Genomic DNA, 25,061 nt, shown 5'->3' with positions numbered 1-25,061 from the left:
ACATGTACGCATGGGACATTCAAACAAATACAAACAACAGTGCTCCCACGGGGCTCATCAATTTAATTCCTACCTTGCAAAAAAAGTACAATTTTGTAGATGCCAAGTATTTTAAAATGGGGGGGGAGGAAGTGGTGTTGGTGGGAGAGCCCTAGTGGGCTTGTGGTGTGAGAGCTAACGCAGAGAGACAAGGCTCTCTCACATTCGCACGCTCAGTCCACGGTCACCAGACTCCGCACAGCAGGGAAGAGCTCAAAGAAGCCCTGGGGAGAGAAGGACAGATGGGGGGGGGGCGCGTTAAACACCCCCTAACGCTGCGATCCGCTGCGCCGTCTCACCTCAATTACATCACCCCCCCCCCTCAAACAGACGCTAGGGAACATCGAAATCGGATGGCCACAATCCAACATGTACTTTGAGTCATTTTTCATCAGAGAAATCATTTTCAGTTTATATCCTTCACATAATATAATTTATGTAGTAAATAGAAAATACAATTTTTGTAAAACATTCCAGCCGGAAATGTACCGAATGGTTAGTCTGGAAGGTCTGAAGTGCGCTATAACAGTCATTATGAAACGGAGCAGTGGATTGATAGACTGCAGCCGCTAGCCAGCTAGCAGTGCGATTCTTACATACGCCGACGGCGTCACAGACTGGCTCTGACAGCGGAGGTGCAGGAACAGAGGAGCGTACCTTGAACAGGGCGGTGGACTGCAGGACCCCGGAGGTGCAGCACATCTCCCGAATGGAGTGCATGGCCAGCTGGGGCGAGCCCAGGTCCAGCACCGGGATGCCCAGGCGGGCCGCCAGGATGGGTCCGATGGTGGTCCCGCACGGGCTGTCGTTCCTCACCATCACGTCCTGGGGGCACAGAGACGGGCATGGCGCCGCGGTCACGCGTTTCCACGGCGCCGAAGAGCCGTGCGGGAGAGAGGCTTTTACACCCGCACCCCTTTACCTCACCTCAGGACCCCCTTGTTAAAATTCTGGGATTGCTGCTGAGCTTGGAATGAAAACCAGCATGCACAGTGGCCCCCCGGGACCGAGTTCGAGAACCACTGCTCTAAAGCACATACTGTACTCTACACTGACTGTCCCTCACTCCAAGGACCCCTAGTGGCAAGTGTGAGAACACACAGAGCAAAATGGCTAGGTTTAAAATAAGCCAAAGTTCACCCTGACAGAGCACACACTTATCACTGGGGGGGGCTTGTTTATTAACATTGTTAGCGTTGACTTCACGCTGCACATTTTGCTGGGGCGACATAGCTCAGGAGGTAAGACCGGTTGTCTGGCAGTCGGAGGGTTGCCGGTTCAAACCCCGCCCTGGGCGTGTCGAAGTGTCCTTGAGCAAGACACCTAACCCCTAACTGCTCTGGCGAATGAGAGGCATCAATTGTAAAGCGCTTTGGATAAAAGCGCTATATAAATGCAGTCCATTTACCATTTTACTGCATGGCAGCCAGTGAAAACCACCACTCCTCCCAACTATAGGTTCCTGACACTTCTCATGCCCAATTGTTAGGGGCCACAGAGCCCCGGCAAGGAGGGAGAACAGAGGGGGAAAAAGAGAGAAGAAATAAAGTGAAGAAAGGAGGTAAGAGGCAGGGCCAGGGGGGGGGCGTTTACCTGCAGGGGCACGCCCGCCCGCGCCGCGATCTCGCGCAGCACGGACGCGGTCACGGCCGTGGTGGCGTAGCGCTGGTTGCTGTTGAACTTGATGACGGGGCCCTGAGGACGGAAACACAGCGCTCTGAGGCTCAGGGTTCGAGGCTCAGAGATCGAGGCTCAGGGTCCGAGGCTCACAGTCTGAGGCTCAGGGTCCGAGCTCAGGGTCCGAGCCTCAGGGTCTGAGGCTCACAGTCTGAGGCTCAGAGATCGAGCTCAGGGTCCGAGGCTCACAGTCTGAGGCTCAGGGTCCGAGGCTCACAGTCTGAGGCTCAGAGATCGAGCTCAGGGTCCGAGGCTCACAGTCTGAGGCTCAGGGTCCGAGGCTCACAGTCTGAGGCTCAGGGTTCGAGGCTCACAGTCTGAGGCTCAGGGTTCGAGGCTCACAGTCTGAGGCTCAGGGTTCGAGGCTCACAGTCTGAGGCTCAGGGTTCGAGGCTCACAGTCTGAGGCTCAGGGTTCGAGGCTCACAGTCTGAGGCTCAGGGTCCGAGGCTCACAGTCTGAGGCTCAGAGATCGAGCTCAGGGTCCGAGGCTCACAGTCTGAGGCTCAGAGATCGAGCTCAGGGTCCGAGGCTCAGAGATCGAGCTTAGGGTCCGAGGCTCAGAGATCGAGCTCAGGGTCCGAGGCTCAGAGATCGAGCTCAGGGTCCGAGGCTCAGAGATCGAGGCTCACAGTCTGAGGCTCAGAGATCGAGCTCAGGGTTCGAGGCTCACAGTCTGAGGCTCAGAGATTGAGCTCAGGGTTCGAGGCTCAGAGATCGAGCTCAGGGTCCGAGGCTCACAGTCTGAGGCCCAGAGTTTGAGGCTCAGAGATTGAGGCTCAGGGTCCGAGGCTCACAGTCTGAGGTCAGAGTTTGAGGCTCAGAGATTGAGGCTCAGGGTCCGAGGCCTTCCCGCACAGGAACAAAATCCTTTCACCGCTTCAAACGAGCGACTCAGCAAAAAAATATATATAATTAAACGTTCAGGAAAAAAAAAAAAGAAGAGAGAATAAGATAATATACGGGCAATTTCAATCTCAGCGTCAGCTTGCTTGTCAAAGGTGTGAGAACCCCTGGCTTCAAGCCAGCCGAAGCCCTCAAAACACACGACACGATCCAAAGCTCAGATTTTACCCAGGAACAGTGCGGTCACGAGCGTCGCAGGCCAGAAACTCACACAAACGAAAGAAGGGGAAATAGTGGGGCATTTTTACTTCAGAGTGTCTGTACTACTTATGAGGAAACTGCAGCGGTTCGTAGAGGAAAGTTGCGTAGGATTGCGTACCTTGTGGAAGGCTGGTCTGTGGTTGTCATCATGCTTCTCTCTGAGGTGGAGGTGGAGGTGGGGGGGAAATTAAACTGTCAGCTGGTATAAAGCCTGTAATGGCCAGTATATGTGTGTGTGTGTGTGTGTGTACGCACATTACATACATACATACGTACACATATAAATACAGACAGTATATAAGCACACCAGTAAATATGGGTGCAACAGTGACACCAAGAGGAGAAACGACTTCATTACAGTGCTCTCCAAAGTCGCAGACCAACAGGGTACAAATAGAGACGGGGGGGGGGTCAGACTGACTGGTAGTTGGGGTGCAGTGCGTGGGCCATGTCGGCGCTGATCATGAAGGACTTGGGCACGGCCTCCTGGAAGGCGGTGAGGTTGCCGGGCGTGGCCGCCAGGCGACGGAGGATCAGCTCGGTCAGGTTGGACATGGCCCCCTGGGCGCTCTCCGAGCCCACCTGCAGAATGACACGCGTTAACGCGCGGTGCACTCTGGGAAACGCATGAACACGATCGCATTCGCGTATTATTATGTGCCGTTAGTGCAGCAGGGACCCCCCTGGGACCTGGCAAACACGGTTCGCTGCGCATCTGGAGGGGTGAACTTGCCTCTTCGTTGTCGTACAGAGTCACCATGCGGATGTTGGGTTCTTTGGACAGAGAGTCAGCAGAGCTGCTGGACTCTATCAGACCCTGGGGAGGCACAGGCATTACATTACAATACTGTAACATCTGAAGCATGTGGAGCTGAACTGCATGAGCGGTCCGTGAGACTGAGACACAATGGAAGGGTATGGAGTGGATGTAAAGGACAGGGAGGAGGAGAGTCTGTAGGAGAGTGTGGAGTGCAAAGGCATGCATTACTGTGCATCTATAAGAGTGAACACCAGAGCGGCTGCGTATCTGTAGAAGAAAGCGGAGTGTGAGTGTGTTAGTCAGTGTGCGTCTGCACACGCGTGTGGCGTGGAACTGCATGACTGGTCACATGACTGGTCACATGACAGTAGAGGAGGCCGTTTGGGCGCAGACCCACCTGCAGGGCGCAGTAGCAGCTGTGCAGGTTATCCAGACGAGGAGAGAAGATGAACTCCTCATACACTCCACCCAGCGCCTGTGAACACAAACGCAGACACGTTAACAGTTAACAGACAGTAACACTATATTCCGCATAGGCAAACTGCTGAAATGAAACAGTGAATTATACAGAGACAGTACAGAGGGAGGCAGAGTGTGATGCAGGTGGGGGAGACTGCAGGGCGGTGCGGGGAGGGGGCAGCGGGCAGGCGGGGGGGCAGGGCGGGCAGTGCGGAGGCAGGGAGGTCGGGGAGCCGAGACTCAACCGCAGGCTGAGTCGCAACACAGCTCAAAGTCCAGCAGCGCCTCAGCCTGCACACCCAGCTCGGTGCTCAGAGTCTGCATCAGAACGGAGTGGTGCTTCTCCGCCTAACACACACAGTATGTTATACACTGTTTACATGACATATTATATATACGCATTGCACACACACACACACACATTAAATACACTGTACATATATATACACAAACATATACACACAACACACGAACACACACACAGTGCATTATAATTAAGAAGCTTGTATCCCTGTTACCGTGGTGGTAGCGTTGCAGGCATCACCAGACGAAGAGCAGCCCGTCTCCAACTCCTCCTGAACCGCAGTGGCCAGGATGGGCACCCTGGGGGAGGAGAGGAGAGAAAAGGAAAGAGAGAGAGAGAGAGACAGAAAGAGAGTATGGGAAAAGATTAGCATCACATACATTGATATAAAAGCGGAATCTGTAGTCCTTCAGTAGAGACTTTTGGGAAATGTCACACCCCAAGCCCCAGCCTGACTCCTCCCTCACTCACAGGTGGTTCTCCTTGTTGGGGCCGAAGGAGTCGTTGATGTCGCGCTGCAGGTGAATGGCCAGGTGGGGGATTCTCAGGAGGGGGCGGGGCACGTGGACCAGACGATGCACAAGGCGGTCGCCGCTCTGCAGAGGCACACGCGTCCCGTGAACACGCCTCAACATGCACACGCGTCCCGTGAACACGCCTTAACGTGCACACGCATCCCGTGAACACGCCTTAACGTGCACACGCATCCCGTGAACACGCCTCAACATGCACACGCATCCCGTGAACACGCCTTAACATGCACACGCATCCCGTGAACACGCGTTAACATGCACACGCATCCCATGAACACGCATTAATGTGCACACCCATCCCGTGAACACACGTTAACATGCACACGCATGCACACGCATCCCGTGAATACGCCTTAACATGCACATGCACCCCGTGAACACGTTTTTAATACGCACATACACGCACACACACACACACTCACATATGCATGCATACGCACATACACGCACACACGCACACACACACTCACATACGCATGCATACGCACATACACGCACACACACTCACTCGCATGCATACGCACTACACGACACACACCATACGCATGCATACGCACATCACGCAACACGCACACCACTCACAACGCATGCATACGCACATACACGCACACACGACACACCTCACATACGCATCATACGCACATACACGCACACACACACACGCCACATACGCATGCATACGCACATACACGCCACACACACTCACATACGCATACATCGCACACACGCACACACGCAACACACACACTCACATACGCAGCATACGCACATACACGCACACACACACACTCACATACGCACATACACGCACACACGCACACACACTCACATACGCATGCATACGCACATACACCACACACACACACACTCACATACGCATGCATACGCACATACACGCACACACACACTCACATACGCATGCATACGCACATACGCGCACACACACACACACACACACTCACATACGCATGCATACGCACATACACGCACACACGCACACACACACTCACATACGCATGCATACGCACATACACGCACACACGCACACACACACTCACATACGCATGCATACGCACATACACGCACATACACACACACACACACACACGCACGCACGCAAGCACGCAAGCACGCACGCACGCACGCACGCACGCACGCACGCACGCACGCACGCGCGCACGCACGCACACACACACTCACACACTCGCCTTCCGATGCACGTGCATAAGTGCACACAGATACACACGCACCAGGGCGCACCCAGGCCTTTCCTACCTTGACCATAACGCGACCGGCGACGGTCAGGTCCCGGTCGAACCAGGTGTTCCAGATGCCCCCTCCGTAGCACTCCACCCCCACCTGCAGGCAGCCCTGCCGGGTCTTCTTAGAGCGCGGTTTCACCTGCACACAGGTACGCACAGGCCACCGTACGCATCACACGGAGCCAACGCCCACATTTTCACTCAGCACTAATCCCCCCGCACCCCGGATCTTCCCCATCACCCACACACCCTCGTCTCAGAACCCAGACGGTCACACCTAAAGAGCCTCTCGCTTTGCTTTTCCGGGAACTGCACTTACTGCAGTAGTAGTCGTAGTTGATCAGTCAGATTATCAAAGGGCGGTTTCTGAAAGTTTGACATATTTTCGACAGTTTCTCTTTCCATTGAACTACTTCTTTATATCTCATGGTTCTGTCTGAATCACCATAGTGACCTTAGACCTGCCTCCACTGCATTTATCTGATTGCTTACAAAATGTTGGTTTCGCCGCAAAAAGCAGGGAGATTTCTAGTGCTGCTTCCACCAGGCTTGAAGCAGACAGGTGTACCCCCGTCACACCTGCACATCTCCCCACATCCCTCACAGAGCACCCCCTCTCCCGTCCCCAGGCCTCACCCTCAGGCAGGGGCTGTCCGTGTGAGCCCCAACCAGACTGAAGCCATTCCCCGGCTGGTACAGCCCGCCCACTGCAAACGCCACGATGGTGGAGTAGTTCCTGGTCACAAAATACTGTGCACAAGCAGACAGGGCCAAAGTGAGAGACAAGCTTTGGGTTTCCATCCTGGTTCACAACTTCAGGATGTGAATGAACAAGAAAACAAACAAACAAAAAAACACACCTTACTGGCTGGTTTAATATCCCAGTGATCGGCCTCCTTCAGCTCTGTGAAGCCAGCTCCCAACAGCCGAGACTTGCACTCCTCCACCACTACGAAGGAAAACGGCAGGTGAACACCATAGGCAGGAGAAACAATAAAGTAGCCCAACAACCAATAACACAGAAAACACAAGCGGTAAGGTTAATGTGCCACCACGATGTATCACTTGCGCTGTCTGCCAGCGCACAAGAAGGTCAAAGGTTAGTACACCTAGGCCGACATAATCCTGCCTGTGCCAGCAAGAATCTGTCTGGGTTTATCTTAGGATCAACGTCCACATTGGTGGAACTAAGAATATTCACCTTATACACAAAGTTCTCCTTCTAGCCTGCCTCATCACTGAATAGAAGCAGGTTTAATCAAGTAACAAGTTACAAGGAGATAATAAATACCGATGAATCTGATGCACCCTGAGCTATTCTCAGATTCCGAGATATTTGCAAAAGCCAAAGACCAATTTACCATCTTTGCCTATACAATATATACTTGACTTGTGTCATGTCTTCAGGTTTCAGCTGAAACGTGCTCAAATCGCAACCGAAAATTCATTCAAATTCAAATTAAAGTTACCGTGATATGGAGATACCCCGCGATTCAAGAAGAGCATGAATTCTTTTGCAGCGGCATGCACGGCTTCCTTTGAGGGTTTCATGATTATGGACTGGTGAAGGAATGAAATCAGTTAGAAGAAGTCAGGGATAATTATTCACATACGTAGTTAAGCAGCTAAAGTACTTTATCACAAAACACACAGCAAGTTTAATTGTTGTGCTGATTTTGACTCTGAGGACTCTTTGTAAGCATTATTGTGGAACATAAATAATCATAAGCAGTAGATCATTTTGGGGGGAATTAAAGACTGCCCCAAACCTTCATAGATACAAACTCAAGAGAATTACACTGCAAGCCAACTAGCTCGCCAACTTGAAACACAACTCAGGCTACTTGTTTGTTTGATATAGAGCTGGCTAATGTTTGGAAATCATGAAACGAGCTTTCCACAGTTTCCGATAGTAAACTGACAATGTTTGCCGGTATTTGCTAGCTAACGTAAAGATTTAGCTCGTCAAACTCCAGCTAATATCGCTCTATTACCAGTTCTACATTTCGTAAAACTAGCGATAGTAAACTTCTTGTCACCTACCAATACTACTAGCTATCTTACCTGCATCAACGACCATCTGCCCGACTATCCTAAGAAAGAAAGAAAGTGGCAGCGGTCGTTTACGTCAAAGCGCAGCTACGTATCGTACATACACATTGTTCGAGGGTGTCAAGTCTTTAAAAACTGTGCACAGATTATCACATAATCCAGATGGTTCAGATTAGTAACGTGCCGTTCACATTAGCCAATCTCAACAAGATACAATTCATAAACCTGCGCAGAATTTTGCGCAGTGCAGTATCCTCGCTCCTCGAGTGACAGATTTCCTCCCCAGATAGTCTGCTAAAGACGTATGTTCAGAAAGAATCACGCCCCCTGTTTGCTTGGTGGTTTAGGACAACCAGTACAGAAAAAATTTAACGATTCACATTTCGACGGTACGGAAGAGGATTAGGGCCACATGTAAAAAAAAATTTTGAGTTCTGACTTTAAAGTCAGAGATTAAAGTCATAACTCAGAATTCTGACTTTAAAGTCAGAACTCAAATTTTTTTTCTCACGTGGCCCTAATCCTCTTCCGTATGACGGTCTTTTTGCAACGCAAATATAAATATATTTCGCTGCGACATTATACCTTCAGTTTAGGGATTGATTCTCTCTAGTCTTGCTTTTGTTTTACGTTTCTTGTTAGATTGTACATGTACTAAGACAAAGTAAGAGCTACCTAAAATCCAGGACTGAGGATCAATTAAAAACGTGTTAAAAAAGTTATAGTAAAAGTTACCGACATTATTATTATTATTAATCTCAGTGTGGAGAATAATGCAATATCTCCTCTCAAGGCTAATCATAAAGGAATCTGAAACTTTGTGTTTGCACCCGTTGCCTGGCAACAGTGGCATGTAGAAAGAGCACCTGTCACCATTCACATGTTCCTTAAATCCCTTCTGTTAGTGTGCCCTGGCATTTAAACCTGGAGTCACACCTCCCCTTCCTGCCACCTCCCCCTCTCACTGCCAAGACCTTTCTATATGCCATGTGAGCTCCACGATAGACAGAAAGTTACTCATTCTTTCTGTCCTGGTAATATAGAGCTTTGGAGGCTTTTGGAGACTTCGGATATGGGAGCGCTACAGAGCGGTGCACAGTGTTGGGGAAACTACTCTGAAAACGTAGTTGTACAAACCACCAAATACTTCACACTGACAGTAGTCAGACTACATGAAAGCTACCCTACACAGAAATGTAGCTTTCAAAACTACAATTACTCAAAAACTGTAGTTCGAACTACGTTGTAAAAATCATTATCATGTTTCCCCAAACATGACATGCATGTGAGAAATGAATTCTTCTACACCTCAAAATGACAAAAAAAGTAATGAACTACGACAACCTCTACACACATTTGAATGTCATTGAACTACCAGCAAACTGCTGCAAAATGTAATTAAATTACTAGTTCAACAACATGTACTTAACTACATGTAGTTAAACTACTCCGCAATACTGGCGGTACATAAATTTGCCATTTCATCATTGAGGGAGGGAGGGTTTGAGTTAGCAGGCTCTCCTCTTGTCAGTCTGGTTTTCTGATGTTGTTTATAACCTTTGTTTATAACCTTTGGAAACTGAAAATGATTTGAGAAAGAAAGGTGGTGAGCAGGAAGGTGTCCTATTTATTCAAGGAGGCAACCATCTCATACAAGTGGAAGAGAGGTTCCTACCAGTCATTATCACTCGTATCTGCATTCTTTATGAAAGAGCATCACCCACAACATCCCTCTCCCTTATATAGTGCTGAGTGAGAGAGAGCAGACAGAGAGAGAGAGAGAGTGAGTGAGAGAGAGAGAGAGAGAGAGAGAGAGAGAGAAGGAAAGTTTAAGTCGGAGGGGATGTTTACAGTCCACTGTCAGCTCCTGTCTTTCCTGACGAGCCCCAGGGAGGCTGGAACGGTGACAGTGTCGTTTCTGAAGCTCTAAATATAGCGGTGACACCCGCAGCTGTGGAGTGCAGAACTGTTACCCCAGGCTGAGGAAGTTTGGTTTTTTGGGGGAGGGGGGGGGGGTGTTGGGCTCGTATTTGGTAACATGCCTGCGTGATGACATTTTAATCATGAGACTGAGTCCCTGTTTCCACAGGAATGAGATCAGCTTCACTTCACCTCCACAGTACGCACTTTCACTTACCTGAGGTTTACCTGAACATTGACTATTTGGGTGTGGCGAGCAGAGAAAAAGCTATCAGATCACAGCTAGCTACCCACCTTATACTCCAATTTAACATATGACATGAAATGTACATTTTCTCCTATATTATTTATTCTTCTGGCCTATATAACGTATAGTAGTACTTTCACATTCCCATTCATTTAATTCATTAACTTTTTAAGGCTGTTGTCTACATATTATACTATTATCCATTATGCCTTTTTCAGTTGTTTGTTAACTTCTGTGTTTCATAGTTTTAATACCAAAAAAAAACAGAAGGCACATAAATATTCATAATTACAGTCCTTGGAAGCACAGATCAATGCTGGCATCTTTCTAATGGCAGAGAGTAACAATACAGAGTAGAATGTGTAGATGGATTTGAAGAACTGGCTAACACAAACATAAGCAGCTCAAACTCTGCAGCACACAAGTATGGTATGAGTTCGCAATTTCCCTTTAATGGCAAGGAAGAGGCAGCACGTTCGAAAAAAAAAAAAACACACACAATCTCTCAGTCTGTTCTTTCCAGAGGCCATGTCACAAAACAGAGCCAGAAGACGCATCCCTCTCTCCCTCTCAAATGTTAAGCCCATTATTTTTCTGACAGCGAGGAGAGGTCGAAAACACAGCCCAAGGTAAGGTCTGTACCTGACCTCTCAGCCGGTCTGACCTGAGGCCTCAGCCATGTCTCACTCCCTATGAGAATCAACGTGGGGAACACGCAGCCATTTGACTGGAGCACATATTCAGCATCGCCCCTGGTTATGATCTCTGTCTCTGGCCCCATCTGCACACGCTTGCGTTGCCGCACGACGAACCTCCGACTCAACGCCGTTGTGGAGGACCGACTGCACCCCCGGCGTGTCGCTCGAGCGCGGCGCCCGGCCTGGCGTATCCCGAGGGGCTTCGGACCCGTCTCTCCCCACCCCCGAGCTCCCAGAATTCACAGCATTCCGCCCCGAGCCTGCTGTGTTTATGACACGACTGTTAAAGGCACCCGGTGTTTACGTGTTCTGAGACACAGAATAATGATTTACTCGACGCGACGGGAAGAGCCAGCGCACACCTCTGGACCAGGGATGCCTTTCCTTATAGAGCCCGATTGGCCCCGGTGTTCCTGTTCGCTCCGAGACGCGCGTTAGCGCTGCGCAGCCCCTGAGGGAGATCAGAGCAGGGTGACCCCGCCTCCTCACATTATTGAGCTGTGATGTCAACAGAGTGTGTCACCAGGAAATACATTCTACAGACTGACAATCTTTCTAAAACCAAATGTGGAGTTAAGTAGATATATATCCAGCTGTGTAAATGGATACAATGTAAAATGCAATGTCAAAGTTGTGTAAGTCGCTCTGGATAACAGCGTCTGCTAAATGCCTGTAATGTAATGTAATATATTTGTATATAAAATATGAAATGTCAAAAAAATATATCGACAAACTACAATGGCACGTGTTGAAATACTGCCTGCCCCTGTATATCCTACCCCTGGCATCAATGTGCACACTACATTTCATGGCAGTCTGCCAATGACTTTTCCAGATATGTCTTTCACGGACGGACAAATGGATGGACAGACGCACAGACATCATTACATAACCTCCTCGGCAGAGGTAATAAACTTACAAAGATGAACTCTTTTAACTTTGTCTGATGCTGAAACTTGATAACGAATCATAAAAAAAGAAAGAGAAGTCAGCACTCATCATCTTCAAGTGCTAACTTTTCTTTCTAATTGTATTATTCTTTTGATAGTTATATTACACATTATACGCATTACTTTGCTTCTCATCAAGAGTTCTGATGATACACATGTGGACATAGATTATGAATATAGGTTGGCATTAGGTTGGTTATGGTTATGGCTATCCTGAGCCCTATTTATGGATTTGTATTGATTCCCAAAAGATTCTGAGCAAAGACACTTGCTATAGAAGTAGGAGTTGTGTCAGTCCTCAGTAAGGTATCTTACCACCACTCCACATCGGCATCTAATTTCATCTTTCCAAGAACGTCGTCTGAAGAAATGCAGTTTGGAGATTTGAAAGGTGAAAACATTGGAAGCGCCACAAAGGTGTTCTGTCTCGACTTCAACCATGGGGTTTCATTTAACCAGCAGCCTGGAGGCTGGATACACACACACACACACACACACACAGACGCACACACACACACACACACACACACACACGCACAAACACACACACACACACACACACACACACACACACACACACACACACACACAAACACACACACACACACACACACACACACGTCCCCTGACAGTGGCCCCGAATGGCTACTGGAATCCAGGACTGCGACAGCTGACATCACAGAAAAAGGGAATGAGAGAGACAGAGGGAGAGAAATAGAGGGAGGTGGGGTAAGGTGGGAGGGAACAAAGGAGGGCCTGTGAGGGGGGAAGAGTGAAAGGGGGCGGGGGCAGCTACAAAAAGGCGGATTTGGGACGGAGCGCCCCTCATTGTATTCGCACCTCCAGCCCCGGTCTCTCCTGCTCTTCGCCGCGCCACGTCCCACGGAACTCCCGCCAAGCCATGAGCCGCTCGTACGCCTCCTCCGCCCAGTCCGCCTCCTCCTACCGCCGGACCTTCGGCTCGGGCTTCGGCCTCCCCGCCTCGCTGTCCCGCTCCGTGCTCTCGGGGCGCGGCTCCGGCTCCTCCAAGATGGCCTCCCGCACCTACGAGATGACCAAGAGCTCCTCGTACCCGAGCTACTCCAGCTACCGCGCCTCCTCCTCCTCGGGCTACGGCGGCGGCGCGGCGGCCGCCTCCTCCCGCTCCTACGCCGGCCTGGGCGAGACGCTGGACTTCGGCCTGGCCGACGCCATGAACCAGGACTTCCTGCAGACGCGCACCAACGAGAAGGCCGAGCTTCAGCACCTGAACGATCGCTTCGCCAGCTACATCGAGAAGGTGCGCTTCCTGGAGCAGCAGAACCAGACGCTGGTGGTGGAGATCGAGCGGCTGCGCGCCCGCGAGCCCACGCGCGTCGCCGACATGTACGAGGACGAGATGCGGGACCTGCGCCGCCAGGTGGAGGCGCTGACCAATCAGAGGGCCCGCGTGGAGGTGGAGCGGGACAACCTGGCCGACGACCTGCAGAAGCTCAAGCTCAGGTGAGGCTCGGGGCGGGGGCTCCGCGTGAGAGAGAGAAAAAGGGTCAGGACGCTTTGCGAGGAAAAGAGAAGAAGAAGAAAGAAAGAAAGAAGGATGAGGTGGAAAGGGAGAAAGATGAGAGCTAGAGAGAACCAAACTGCATCCTCATCTCATCTCACTGCCTTTCATTATCAACTAATAAGCGTTGTTCTAAACTAATATGCATTTCACTTCTCGTTCAGCCCTCTGCTTGAAGTTGAGCAAAGTAATGTTGTCTGCCATACTCTGAGGGGCTAAGTGGTCATCAAATTTTAATAGTGATATCATTTTGTGTGCTGAGTATTATTTTTTTTTTGTGTCATGGTGCTGAGTAAGGGTTGAGCTGAATAAGATACTACACACAAGCCATTTCTCTTGCATCATGTGAAAGGTCACCGCTCCCCTGCTCCTTATAAACTCTTGCTTGGTTGTGCCATGTTTAAAGTGTGGCTGTGTGTCTCATGCTTGGTTCTGAAATGTGATGTGGGGTTTATTACTAAGAGTCACAAGGGGTGTCACTGCTAAATGCTGGGACTGAACCACAGGCAGTAACACCCATCAACAATTCCTAATATTACCAGCACTGGAAACTCTTCAGGAATTCAGTGGAGGGCTGGAGGTGGTTATGGGTCACTCTCTAAAGAAAGCAATGTGATTTAACTATAGCCCACGGCAAACCGATATAGCTGCTGAATCACTGAAGCTGTGTGGGAGCAGGAAGCCACCAGTCAGTGTAAAGACAGCAGCACAGGCTGACGCCAAACAGCCTGTTTGGTGGCCTATCTGGGGTCAGCTGCACACAGAGACCTCTGCACAGGACAATACCAGCACATGCACTGAGGCTGACCTGGGGTCAGTCACTTCCAGGGTTCTATCACCACACGCTCAGAGTATCAGACGGGCAGAGTCATGCAGGGCTGTTGCCAGATTAGAGAGCTATTCTCGTCCCGCCCTCTCTGCTCTCAACATTCCCCCCCTATCCTAAAAATACACGCTCACCCAGTGTGTGTGTGTGTGTGTGTGTGCGTGTGCGAGCTTGAGTGTGTGCATGCATGTGTGTGTGTGTGTGTGTGTGTGTGAGCGTAGTCTATGATTCTCCCTTGAGAGTACACTGGTACTTGTGCTCCTCCTGTTAATATTAATAGATCAGTGCTTGAGTTGGGTCATGGGTGGTACACTGGGAACGGCAGTGGGCATGAGCTCAGATGTGGGGAATGTTGTTTAATGTTCGGTCGACAGCATCATTTATAATATCCCTGTTGGGTCAGACTCTCAAGAGGAAGAGCAATAGCGAGGAAGAGGAGTAAATGGGCTGAGTGAAGAGACAGGTGTACGCACCTGTTGGGTTGGATGAGTCCTGAAGCAAAGCAGCTGTCCCAGCCCAAATTTGCCCTCCCTCTATAGACCCTCTCTAGCCCCAAACTGCTGCCATTAGCTACAGACAAGGCATAACACATTTCCCTGGCCCATAAGGTCTACAGTACTCGACATACAGATTGTACAAATCAACACATTCACTGACAGCACTGGAATGTGAAACAGTGATGCTGAATGTCAAAAAAATACTAACTGGACAAATTATTCAATAACTGAAATATTAACAAATGGTCCGAATCAATTATGTATGACACAGTTCAAATGTTTTCGGAGTTAAAAAACCATATGGAGTCACATCTTTTGCCTTATCTAATAATACAATTAGAAAAAAGCCTTGCAGCTTGCATGTGGCTTGTGTTCACTCCGTTCATGCCTACAGTATGGTGCTGTTTGCCAGTCAGGCAGGGAATGCCCTTGCTCTCCAAGGGAAAGGTTAATGGCATCATAATTCTGCACTGGCGGTGCTTTTGGGTCATTTCTAGAAATGAACAAGAGCGGTCAGTCTAAAGAATTAGATCTGATCGACAAATAGGAAGGGAGCTTTATAAATATTAAGGCCTGCAGCTTGCACATAGTTTTGGTGTGGGGAAAATGTCAGGAAAATTAAATGAGAATCTCATTGCACATGCCCAGTTTAGAGCCCTTCTTACTGCACATGCGCAGTGGGGTATGTCTCATTGCACATGCTCAGTTAGAGCCCTACTTACTACAAATGCACTTTGCACTCTTTCGCAAATGCTCATTTAAAACCATTGACAGTATATAAATGGATGACGGGATGCCGCTGTTTTCGATGGGCGAGATTGGAGGCTGATCATATCATTCCTGATCGGCCCCTTGTGCAATGGATACTGGGAATGCACAAGTCTCCTATTTGCGATACAAAGGATGTACTCCTTGTAGTAGCTGCACTATAGAATTTGTTAGATTACAGAATCAAGGTTAGAACGCAAAATCATCACGTTGCACAATTTATCGTAGACATTTTAATGTATGAAATTCTCCCTCGTATAATCAAAATAACTTGCTATAATATGTAGTGCGGACAGGTTCCCACTTTCCATATGGCAAACTTTGGAGTTTCTGGATTTTTAGGGAGCTTCTTCTTCAAATGTTACAGCACAGTCCTTTGAGGTTGCTGGCTTATTACGTCATTATTTGTGCTGAGAAGCCAAAAAATGGTTACTTCCGCTGGCACGCCCTGAAAGAGAATTCCTCTTTAGAAGCTGTGCACCTGCACATGCTCAGTAGGAGCCTGTCTCACTGCACATGCTCAGAAGGAACCTGTCTCACTGAACATGCTCAGAAGGAACCTGTCTCACTGAACATGCTCAGTAGGAACCTGTCTCACTGCACATGCTCAGAAGGAACCTGTCTCACTGAACATGCTCAGAAGGAGCCTGTCTCACTGCACATGCTCAGAAGGAACCTGTCTCACTGCACATGCTCAGAAGGAACCTGTCTCACTGAACATGCTCAGAAGGAACCTGTCTCACTGCACATGCTCAGAAGGAGCCTGTCTCACTGCACATGCTCAGAAGGAACCTGTCTCACTGAACATGCTCAGTAGGAACCTGTCTCACTGAACATGCTCAGTAGGAGCCTGTCTCACTGCACATGCTCAGTTAGCCAGCCCCTGACTCTCCTTGCTCTCCACTGCTTTTGACCTTCTTGCTTCCTGTCCTCAGAGCAGCTGCAGGGTTATGCTGCACGTGCCCATGAGGCTGGAGGGGGGGGGGGTCAGCTATTCCTGAGCCCACAGAGACAACGGGGTGCAAACTGCCTGTTACATCACAGGCCTCCACGCTCCCACATCATCATATCCACACATATCATGTCAGGCCATTGGCCATTGGACTGAACACAAGCCACATGCAAGCTGCAAGGCTATGTATCCAATTTATTTCTGCATTCAGATAAGGCAAAAGATGTGTCTCCATATGGTTTTTTAACTCTGAAAACATTTGAACTGTGACACACGAAGAGTCACTCCAATGAAAAAATCCAACAGCACTGTCTTTAAATCAGTGGTTCCCAACACTGCTCCTGGAGGTCCACTGTCCTGGAGGTTTTCATTTCCACCCAAATTTAGCACATCTGATTCTATTAATCAGCAGGCCAATTAAATGTCCAGCTGTTGAAACAGGTGAGCTTTCTTAGCGTTGGAATGAAAAACTACATGAGAGTAGATCTCCAGGAACTGGACTGGGAACCACTTCCTTAAATAGCCCTTCGTAACATCAACATGACCCAATTGTACACAGTAGATGTCACCTTCACATGCACTACATAAACATTCATAAACACAAATGTATACATACGCCAGTAGGTATAAGGCATGTTATGTCACCACCAATCCACCAACTGACATTACCATAAGTGTCACACACACTACATGCCTATTTGCTGTTAGAGACATCGAGATTCATGATTGATTGTGCAGCGCTTATGAAGTTATGATGTCATGCTTATGATCACTCAAAGAAAGTCTTCTTGTGCTTTGAGAATGTGAAAGAAAGCGCAGGGTGTTGAAAGAGGCACCTTGGTCCTGCTGGTCCTGAGGCTCTCTCCACCGCTGCTTATTTGGGAATGGACCGCTCCTCTGGCGGCTGTCCCAGCCCCATCTCCTGGAAGACGTCTGGAAGATGTCCGCGCCGGAGGTCCCATTGTTAGTCTATAAAAGGAAGTAACCGAACTGGGTTTTCGGTGCAGAAGAGATGCATCATCCTCCACTCTCCTCTTCCGCCCACCCTTTCACTTTACTCAGTTAAATACCTCAGCACTGGATGTGCAGACAAAAATCAATGGATCAGTTCACAACCATTCGAGTCTCGTCTTGCCAGTATGCGGGCAGGTTATTAGAAAGACCCTATAGGCAGGAGGGTAAGGGAATAAAAGGATGAGTCACATGTGCTGCACTGTGTGCTTTTAAAAACAGACCTGAGCACAGGCTCAAGGACTCCGACATAGAATGCCAAGGACACCAAACAAAGTTCTGTGGAAATAGCAGACAACCCTCTCCATGTGTTAGCGAGAGCAATCTGTGAGAGTGCAAGAAATTTAAATAAGTATTGTTCTGAATTTCAATTCATTTCTCTCTCTCACCACTTTCTCTCTCTCCTCTTTCTTTCTCTCTCTCTCATCACTTTCTTTTTCTCTCCCTCTCTCCCTCTCTCTCACTCAGATTGCAGGAGGAAATTCTTCAGAAGGATGAGGCTGAGAACAACCTGGCCGCATTCAGAGCTGTGAGTCTCTCTTAATTTAAATTCACAATTTGCAAAATTCATTTGCCAATATCGCAGCCATTCGATCATTGCCTGCCAATTCGTCTTCATGAGGGCGAATCTGCACCGACCCCCTCCCCGTCCCACGAACCCCCGGCTGTGTCGCCGGCGCAGTGTGTAGCGAGCGGCCTGTTTCACGCGCCTCGTTGTCCCGCAGGACGTGGACGCCGCCACCCTGGCGAGGCTGGACCTGGAGAGACGCATCGAGACCCTCCAGGAGGAGATCGCCTTCCTCAAGAGGATCCACGAGGAGGTCTGTCCACACACAGCCGTACTGTCACACACGGACGCGTAAATGTGTGTTAATATGAACGTCCATACATGTGCACACACACACACACGCGCGCACGCACGCATATGGGTGTGCGCACGTGCGTACCCACACACAACAGGAATGCACCCGCTTCTCTTTCTGACCTTCCTGACTATAAACCTCAGAGAGAGAACGGCATGAGAGCACGTTCTGCCCACTGAGTTATGACTGGCAGGGTTATGCCATTTTATGACACACATACAGAGCTATAAATACAAACACAGAGGAAGAGAGAGCTGCGGGTCCTTGGGTTAAACACAAATGAGACACTTCCTGAGAGTAATTAGTTCCTAATAAACCAGGCTGAATTATTTTTACCAATTTATTGCACAATTGCTATCTATTGATTCACTATTTTATCAGGCATTGTGTCTGAAGTAAATTTGCTAATGGGCCCATTAAAGTGCAGCATTAAGTGCAGCGTGCAGTACTCTGTGTGCAGTACTCTGTGTGCAGTACTCCGTGTGCAGTACTCCGTGTGCAGTACTCCGTGTGCAGTACTCTGTGTGCAGTACTCCGTGTGCAGTACTCCGTGTGCAGTACTCCGTGTGCAGTACTCCGTGTGCAGTACTCCGTGTGCAGGCGTACTCGTGTGCGTACTCGCTGTGCGTACTCTGTGTGCAGTCGTGCAGTACTCCGTGTGCAGCCCGTGCTCTCGTGATGCAGTACTCTGTGTGCAGTACTCTGTGTGCCGTACTGCTACTCGTGTGCGTACTCAGTGTGCAGTACTCCGTGTGCTGTACTCCGGTGCAGTACTCGTGCAGACTCGTGTGCACTCCCTCTGTGCTGACTAGTACCTGTGCCTAGACTCTGTGTGCCGACTGCTGCAGTACTCCTGCACTCAGTAGTGCGTATCGGGCATGCATTCGCACCCGTGTGCGGGCGAGTGCAGACTCGGATGGCATGTCCAACCGGACCTGACCGCAGCGCTGCGGGACATCCGGGCCCAGTACGAGGGCATCGCCGCCAAGAACATCTCCGAGGCAGAGGAGTGGTACAAGTCCAAGGTGCGGCAACGCAGCAAATAGGGGTTCTGCTAGCTGTCTCTGAGGTGTGGGGTGTGAACCCGTCTCCAGGTGTGGGGTGTGGACCTGTCTGCAGGTGTGGGGTGTGAACTTGTCCCTCAGGTGCTAGGGTTGTGAACCTGCTCCAGGTGTGGGGTCTGAACCCCTCTCTCTTGCCTGCAGGTGTCAGATCTGAACCAGGCCGTGACTAAGAACAACGATGCCCTGCGTCAGGCCAAGCAGGAGACCATGGAGTTCAGGCACCAGATCCAGTCCTACACCTGCGAGATCGACTCCCTCAAGGGGACCGTGAGTACCCTGAGCCCTGTGCCTGCACCTCTCCTGCACAACTTCTATCCATACTTCACTTCTCTCATCTTCCCCTCCATCTTCCTCCTCTTCTCCCTACCCCACATGCCTTGTGTTCCACCCTCGCACAAATTCACGTTCAAATTCTCTCTCTGGCTCTCTGTCTTTTTCCTCATCGTCTTCCTCTTTTCCACTCTTTCTCTCTCTTGCTTCGCTCTCTCGCTCCCGCTCTCTGCAGAACGAGTCTCTGATGAGACAGATGAGGGAGATGGAGGACCAGCACGGTCGGGAGGCCGGAGGCTTCCAGGACGCCATCGCCCGTCTGGAGGCCGAGATCGCCAACATGAAGGACGAGATGGCCAGGCACCTGCGCGAGTACCAGGACCTGCTCAACGTCAAGATGGCCCTGGACGTAGAGATCGCCACCTACAGGAAGCTGCTGGAAGGAGAGGAGAGCCGGTAAAAGAGAGAGAGAGAGAGAGAGAGCGAGAGAGAGCAAATAGAGAAGCTTAGAAGTAAGAAGTTTTTGAATATCAGAATATATGTTCAAGGGTATCCATGATGTCAGTGCAATGGCTGTGAGAACATGAGTGCATAGGCCTTGAGTGTGTGCCAGACATAATGGTATAACCATTAAATGTGTACCTCGTGGGATTTCTTTGGTTACCTTTCTGTTGCTACCACTCACTGGTAATCTTTTCGCTCTCTTTTCCAGAATTTCCATTCCTGTGCAGGCATACTCCAGCCTCAGCTTCCGAGGTGAATGAACTGATGTCACACTCATATACAATGTTCCTTTCTAAATGTAAAATTCAGGAGAAGTTACACATTTAAATTAACTTTGCTGTACCTGCAATTGCTTTCGATAAACTTGTTTTTGACAAAACTTTGATTCACTTTAACAAAATACGGCGCTGCAACTTTTCTACATGCTAAAGGTTTATGCACAAACGAGAAGTCACGCTCACACCGGTTTATTACACACTGCCCATTTCCTGTTATGACTCATTTTTACCACCAGAGGGAGACAATGCTCCTCAGACTCAGCAGCTGTTGTCTGATTCATTCCCTCCTCTGCATTTAAGTTCTAAACTTAGAGCAAATTGGCATGTAGATGGCAGCTAGATTTATGTGGTAACCTGGAGACATTGTTTTCCACCAGTGCGGCTAGTAAGCACTGACACATTGCAGAAAGAACACCGCAGCAAGCAGAGACCCTTAGGGTGTTCAAAGCCAGGCTTGACACAGTACCACCTACTCACTAGACAATTCACCGGCAAATAACAAGCATAGACGAGCTGAATGAATTGTTACGCACATCAGCATTCTTTAGTTTTTTTACCTGAGAGCAGACATGTCTGTGACCGCAATGTTCAAAAATGCTGCCCCCAGGTGACAGGGTTCATAAGGCACGAAGGTTTAAAAACATACAGGTCCTGCCTGCCTCTTGATTACACAGGAACACATGCAGGTCTCACTGTTGGGCTGTTAAATAGAAACACACACACAGGTTTCACCTGCTGGCAGTGAGGTGATTAAATGCCTGGCTCCAACTCTGTCTCCATAGAAACAAGTCCGGAGCATCAACGCTCATCTGAAGTCCACTCCAAAAAAACAGTTCTGATCAAGACCATCGAGACTCGCGATGGAGAGGTGAGCTATCCACACACACACACAAACACACACACACACACAAACACACATACACACACACACACACACACACACACAGACACATACACATATGCACGCACGCACGCACACACAAATGCATGCACGCACACGCACACGCACACACACACACACAAACACACGCTCATGCACACACACAGGACAGAGCAGCAGTTGAAAGTGTAGTACAGCAGCTTTCCTACAGAGTGTGATGGGGTCTCCACAGAATCACAGACACAGCTCTGCTCTTACCCCTGCTCCACTTCTGCCCACTGCGCCATATTTATTAAGTATCCCAGACTGCGCCATATTTATTAAGTATCCCAGACTGCGCCATATTTATTAAGTATTCCAGACTGCGCCATATTTATTAAATATCCCAGAATGCACCATGTTTGTTAAGTATCCCAGACTGCGCCATGTTTATGAAATATCCCAGACTGCTGTGCTTTTTTGTTACATATCCCAGACTGTGCCACGTTTATTAAAATAGCCGAGATTGTGCTGTGTTTGCTTAATACCCCAGACTGTGCTTCTTTATGTATTCTAGACTGTGTTTGCTGAATATACCTGACTGTGCAGCATTTGTTAGCTGCAGTGTTAAGAAATACTCTCAAGTGGAGGAGAGCACAGGAAAACTAGCTTCATCTCTTTACTGACTACCTCCGATCACATGTTGTAAGGAGAGAAAACCTGCTCATATTTAATAATGGAGATTTGACTTCTTGAGTAAATGTGTTCTCCGCTGGTTTGTTTAGGCTAGCTACGAATAGCCGAGGGGGGCCTCATGAGCTCGTTGTGTAAGTCCTGTTGGCTTCTGCCAGAGTATCCCCCCCCCACCCCTACCCCAAATCCTCCACTGCCACTGCCAACCCCCTCCCCACCCCACCCCCTCAGCTGATACTCCTGGCCAGAATCCACCGATCTGGGAACTGTGAGAGAGCACGGCCGTGTCCCTCACGCCAGACGGCACACGCGCACGCACCTCACGTCTTCGCTGCGCGTCACTGCAGACAGCCTGCACGCACATTCTCGGCCAGTTTAATCAGAATCAGAATCAGAATCAGAATCGTATTTTATTGCCAAGTACGTTTGCACATACGAGGAATTTGTTTTGGTCAACACACCGAGGCAGCCATCTGCGGCGCCATCTTATTAGATGAGAAATGAGAGAACAGGAGGAAGGAGGAGGAAAAAAAACAGTCCTTTCAATGAAACGAGAGGGCACTCCTTTCATTGAAACGAAGAAAAACCTCAGCACATAGCAACATCATAGAAATATTACAAACATTACAAACATTACAACAAACTCAAGACTTGCACAGTGGTAGGGTAGGGTGTCGGGAGGGGAAGTGTTGCAGCACAGACACTGTGCCTCCTCCTCCTCCTCCTCCTCCACCTCCGCTGCTAGCCTAGCCCACACACCGTCTCTGATCAGGCTTTAAAGACCAGGTCACACAGTTAGCCTCTACTGGGGTTCCTTACCGGAAGAAAAAGAGAAATCGGCTTAAATACGGTAGACTTGTCTGCTTTATACTTACTATAAACGAATTGATTCAGGGCCTAAATCGATTAGGTGAGACTCCAGTGCTTTTAGCTTCTCTCCTGGGGCTAATCAGACACTGAGGCGTTGTAGCAAGGAGCGTTACAGATACGAGGGACTTACTGTCAGTGTGACCCTGTCAGAGTGAAGCTGAGGAGAAGCAGCAGCAACACAATCGCATGAGCACTCACTGACCCTGTGAACGTGCCCCGGGCCTGTCTGTTCGTTCGTCTGTCTGTCTGTCTGTCTGTCTGTCTGTGAGCCGCCAGTAACCCCCCCTGTCTCCACTCTCCAGGTCGTCAGTGAATCCACTCAGCACCAGGAGGACGTCATGTAGGACACAGAAGAGAGGAAAGCAAAGGAGGAAAAAAAAAGAAACAAAATTATGTGTAAAAAAAAACAAAGACATTCGCATCCAAATGGTGACCCCTCAATTTGTTAAAGGGCTGGCACAGTTTTTAATGCACGCAAGTAAACGGCTCACCAATGACACAGAGGCTTGATAAGCACTGCAGAAATGGAAAAAAAAATGAAAAAGGTAGAAAATAAAAGTAATGAGAAAAAGAGGACAGGAGAAAGTGAATGATCAAAATGCACCGCTGCTGCCCATACAGAAATAGAATGCACTGCAATATATTGCAAATATATGGACTGTGAAATTATATTTCATCAGAGCATAATATATTGCAATATATTAAAGAACCAATGTGCATATTTGTCAACATATTGAAGTGTTGCAGTATATTGATATCATATTTCAATCTATTTTCAAACATATTTCATTTCCATAAGGAAAAAACTGTGATTACAGCTGAGTCTCTATTGTGAGTGTGCATCCATGCACGTATGTGTGCGCATGTGTGTTTATCTCCCACAGTTTAAATAATGCCATTCTAGGCAGCAGAAGTCTACACTCATAAGATGATCTTATTACGAAAAAAGATCTCACCGTTTGAGTTGCAGAGTTCCAATCATAGTGGCCATCCGCTTCACACATGCTGTTTCCACTGTGGGGTGTCTGTACGGCTGGGCATGGCAGGAAGTAGGTGGGTGTGGCTGAAGCATGTTGGTCCAATCAGAAGGAGGATGGGGGTCTGTGGCCTCACTGAAGAGCGATCTTGGCTTTCTGGCTTTTCACAAGGGCTGCCGACCCACTCAGTAATAGGGCTGTATCTATGAGCTAGAAATTTGCATCCTTTGCTCCATCATTTTTTTCCCCCCAAGTTCCAATGTTTCCAGGTGGAAAAGCACCTTCAGATCAGTGCAAGGAGCAAGCTACTTCAGAGTACTTGGACAAAGCCAAAGATCTGGCTCTGTATTCTACAACATTTCAGGCATTTCGCCAGAAAAAAATCACTTTTGGCAATGAGCAAAGATTCAAATGTGACCAACGTACTGCTGGAGTTTCACGGAGCGTCAAACGTGTTATCACTCTTTATACTGCCAAAGTCACTGCAATGCACTTGCACCTGTCACTTGAGTCTGACACTAGCAGTTGATAATTACACATCTGTCAGAAAAATTGGTTCAATCTGTGTAGTTACGTGAGTTGATATCTTAAACTCACTGTACCATGTAGTGGCTATTTATCTAGTTCAGTAATAAACTACGTGTTTTCACAGACACCAGTCTTCTCTTTTGTTGTTGCCAGCTAATGCTAATACGGTTGTTGCTATTGGCTGTAGTTTGTAGCTAGTTAGCTAACATGCCAGTTAACGTTATCTCTGGAACTGTATGCAATGACCACAAGGTAAAGATGTAACGTGAAACCAGTGAGCTCAATAAATACACGCCCTTTGCAATTTCATGGTTTGTTGTCATTGATACTCTATTAACAGAGCGGATTACCAGTCAAACACTGCAAATGGATTTGTTTCAGAAATAGCCATCGTGTCACGTTAAGTCAGCGAGTCATAATAAAATGATCGTTTAAAAATGTATATATTAATTGTAAACGAAAGTCATCTTTAAAAAGAAAGCATGGCAAGGAAGGTTGTTTTGTGCGTGACTGGTAGCATGTGAAATACATCCATGTGATCAGCACAGACTTCT

General features: G+C 48.7%; 2 protein-coding genes across 2 annotated transcripts; one reads left to right on the top strand and one right to left on the bottom strand.

Moving 5' to 3' along the window:
- Positions 1 to 49: 49 nt before the first annotated feature.
- On the bottom strand, positions 50 to 8,436 carry dnpep (aspartyl aminopeptidase). The gene is given in 16 exon segments (XM_064311040.1): positions 50 to 263; positions 697 to 864; positions 1,633 to 1,734; positions 2,941 to 2,980; positions 3,244 to 3,404; positions 3,556 to 3,639; positions 3,980 to 4,057; positions 4,287 to 4,299; positions 4,301 to 4,389; positions 4,560 to 4,644; positions 4,817 to 4,941; positions 6,154 to 6,279; positions 6,777 to 6,890; positions 7,001 to 7,089; positions 7,610 to 7,700; positions 8,205 to 8,436. Coding segments are annotated over 16 exon segments (1,422 nt in total). The 5' UTR covers positions 8,211 to 8,436; the 3' UTR covers positions 50 to 212.
- Positions 8,437 to 12,831: 4,395 nt separating this feature from the next.
- desma (desmin a) lies at positions 12,832 to 24,816 on the top strand. Its single transcript, XM_064310426.1, has 10 exons — positions 12,832 to 13,489; positions 18,070 to 18,130; positions 18,327 to 18,426; positions 19,051 to 19,072; positions 19,375 to 19,489; positions 19,670 to 19,795; positions 20,034 to 20,254; positions 20,511 to 20,554; positions 21,363 to 21,448; positions 23,305 to 24,816. The coding sequence occupies exons 1-10, from the start codon at positions 12,909 to 12,911 to the stop codon at positions 23,344 to 23,346; spliced, it is 1,398 nt and encodes a 465-aa protein (XP_064166496.1). The 5' UTR covers positions 12,832 to 12,908; the 3' UTR covers positions 23,347 to 24,816.
- Positions 24,817 to 25,061: the final 245 nt, after the last annotated feature.

Source organism: Anguilla rostrata, chromosome 15, assembly GCF_018555375.3.
Source record: "Anguilla rostrata isolate EN2019 chromosome 15, ASM1855537v3, whole genome shotgun sequence".
In the NCBI taxonomy this organism is placed as follows: domain Eukaryota; kingdom Metazoa; phylum Chordata; class Actinopteri; order Anguilliformes; family Anguillidae; genus Anguilla; species Anguilla rostrata.
This window is presented reverse-complemented; position numbering and strand designations above follow the sequence as displayed.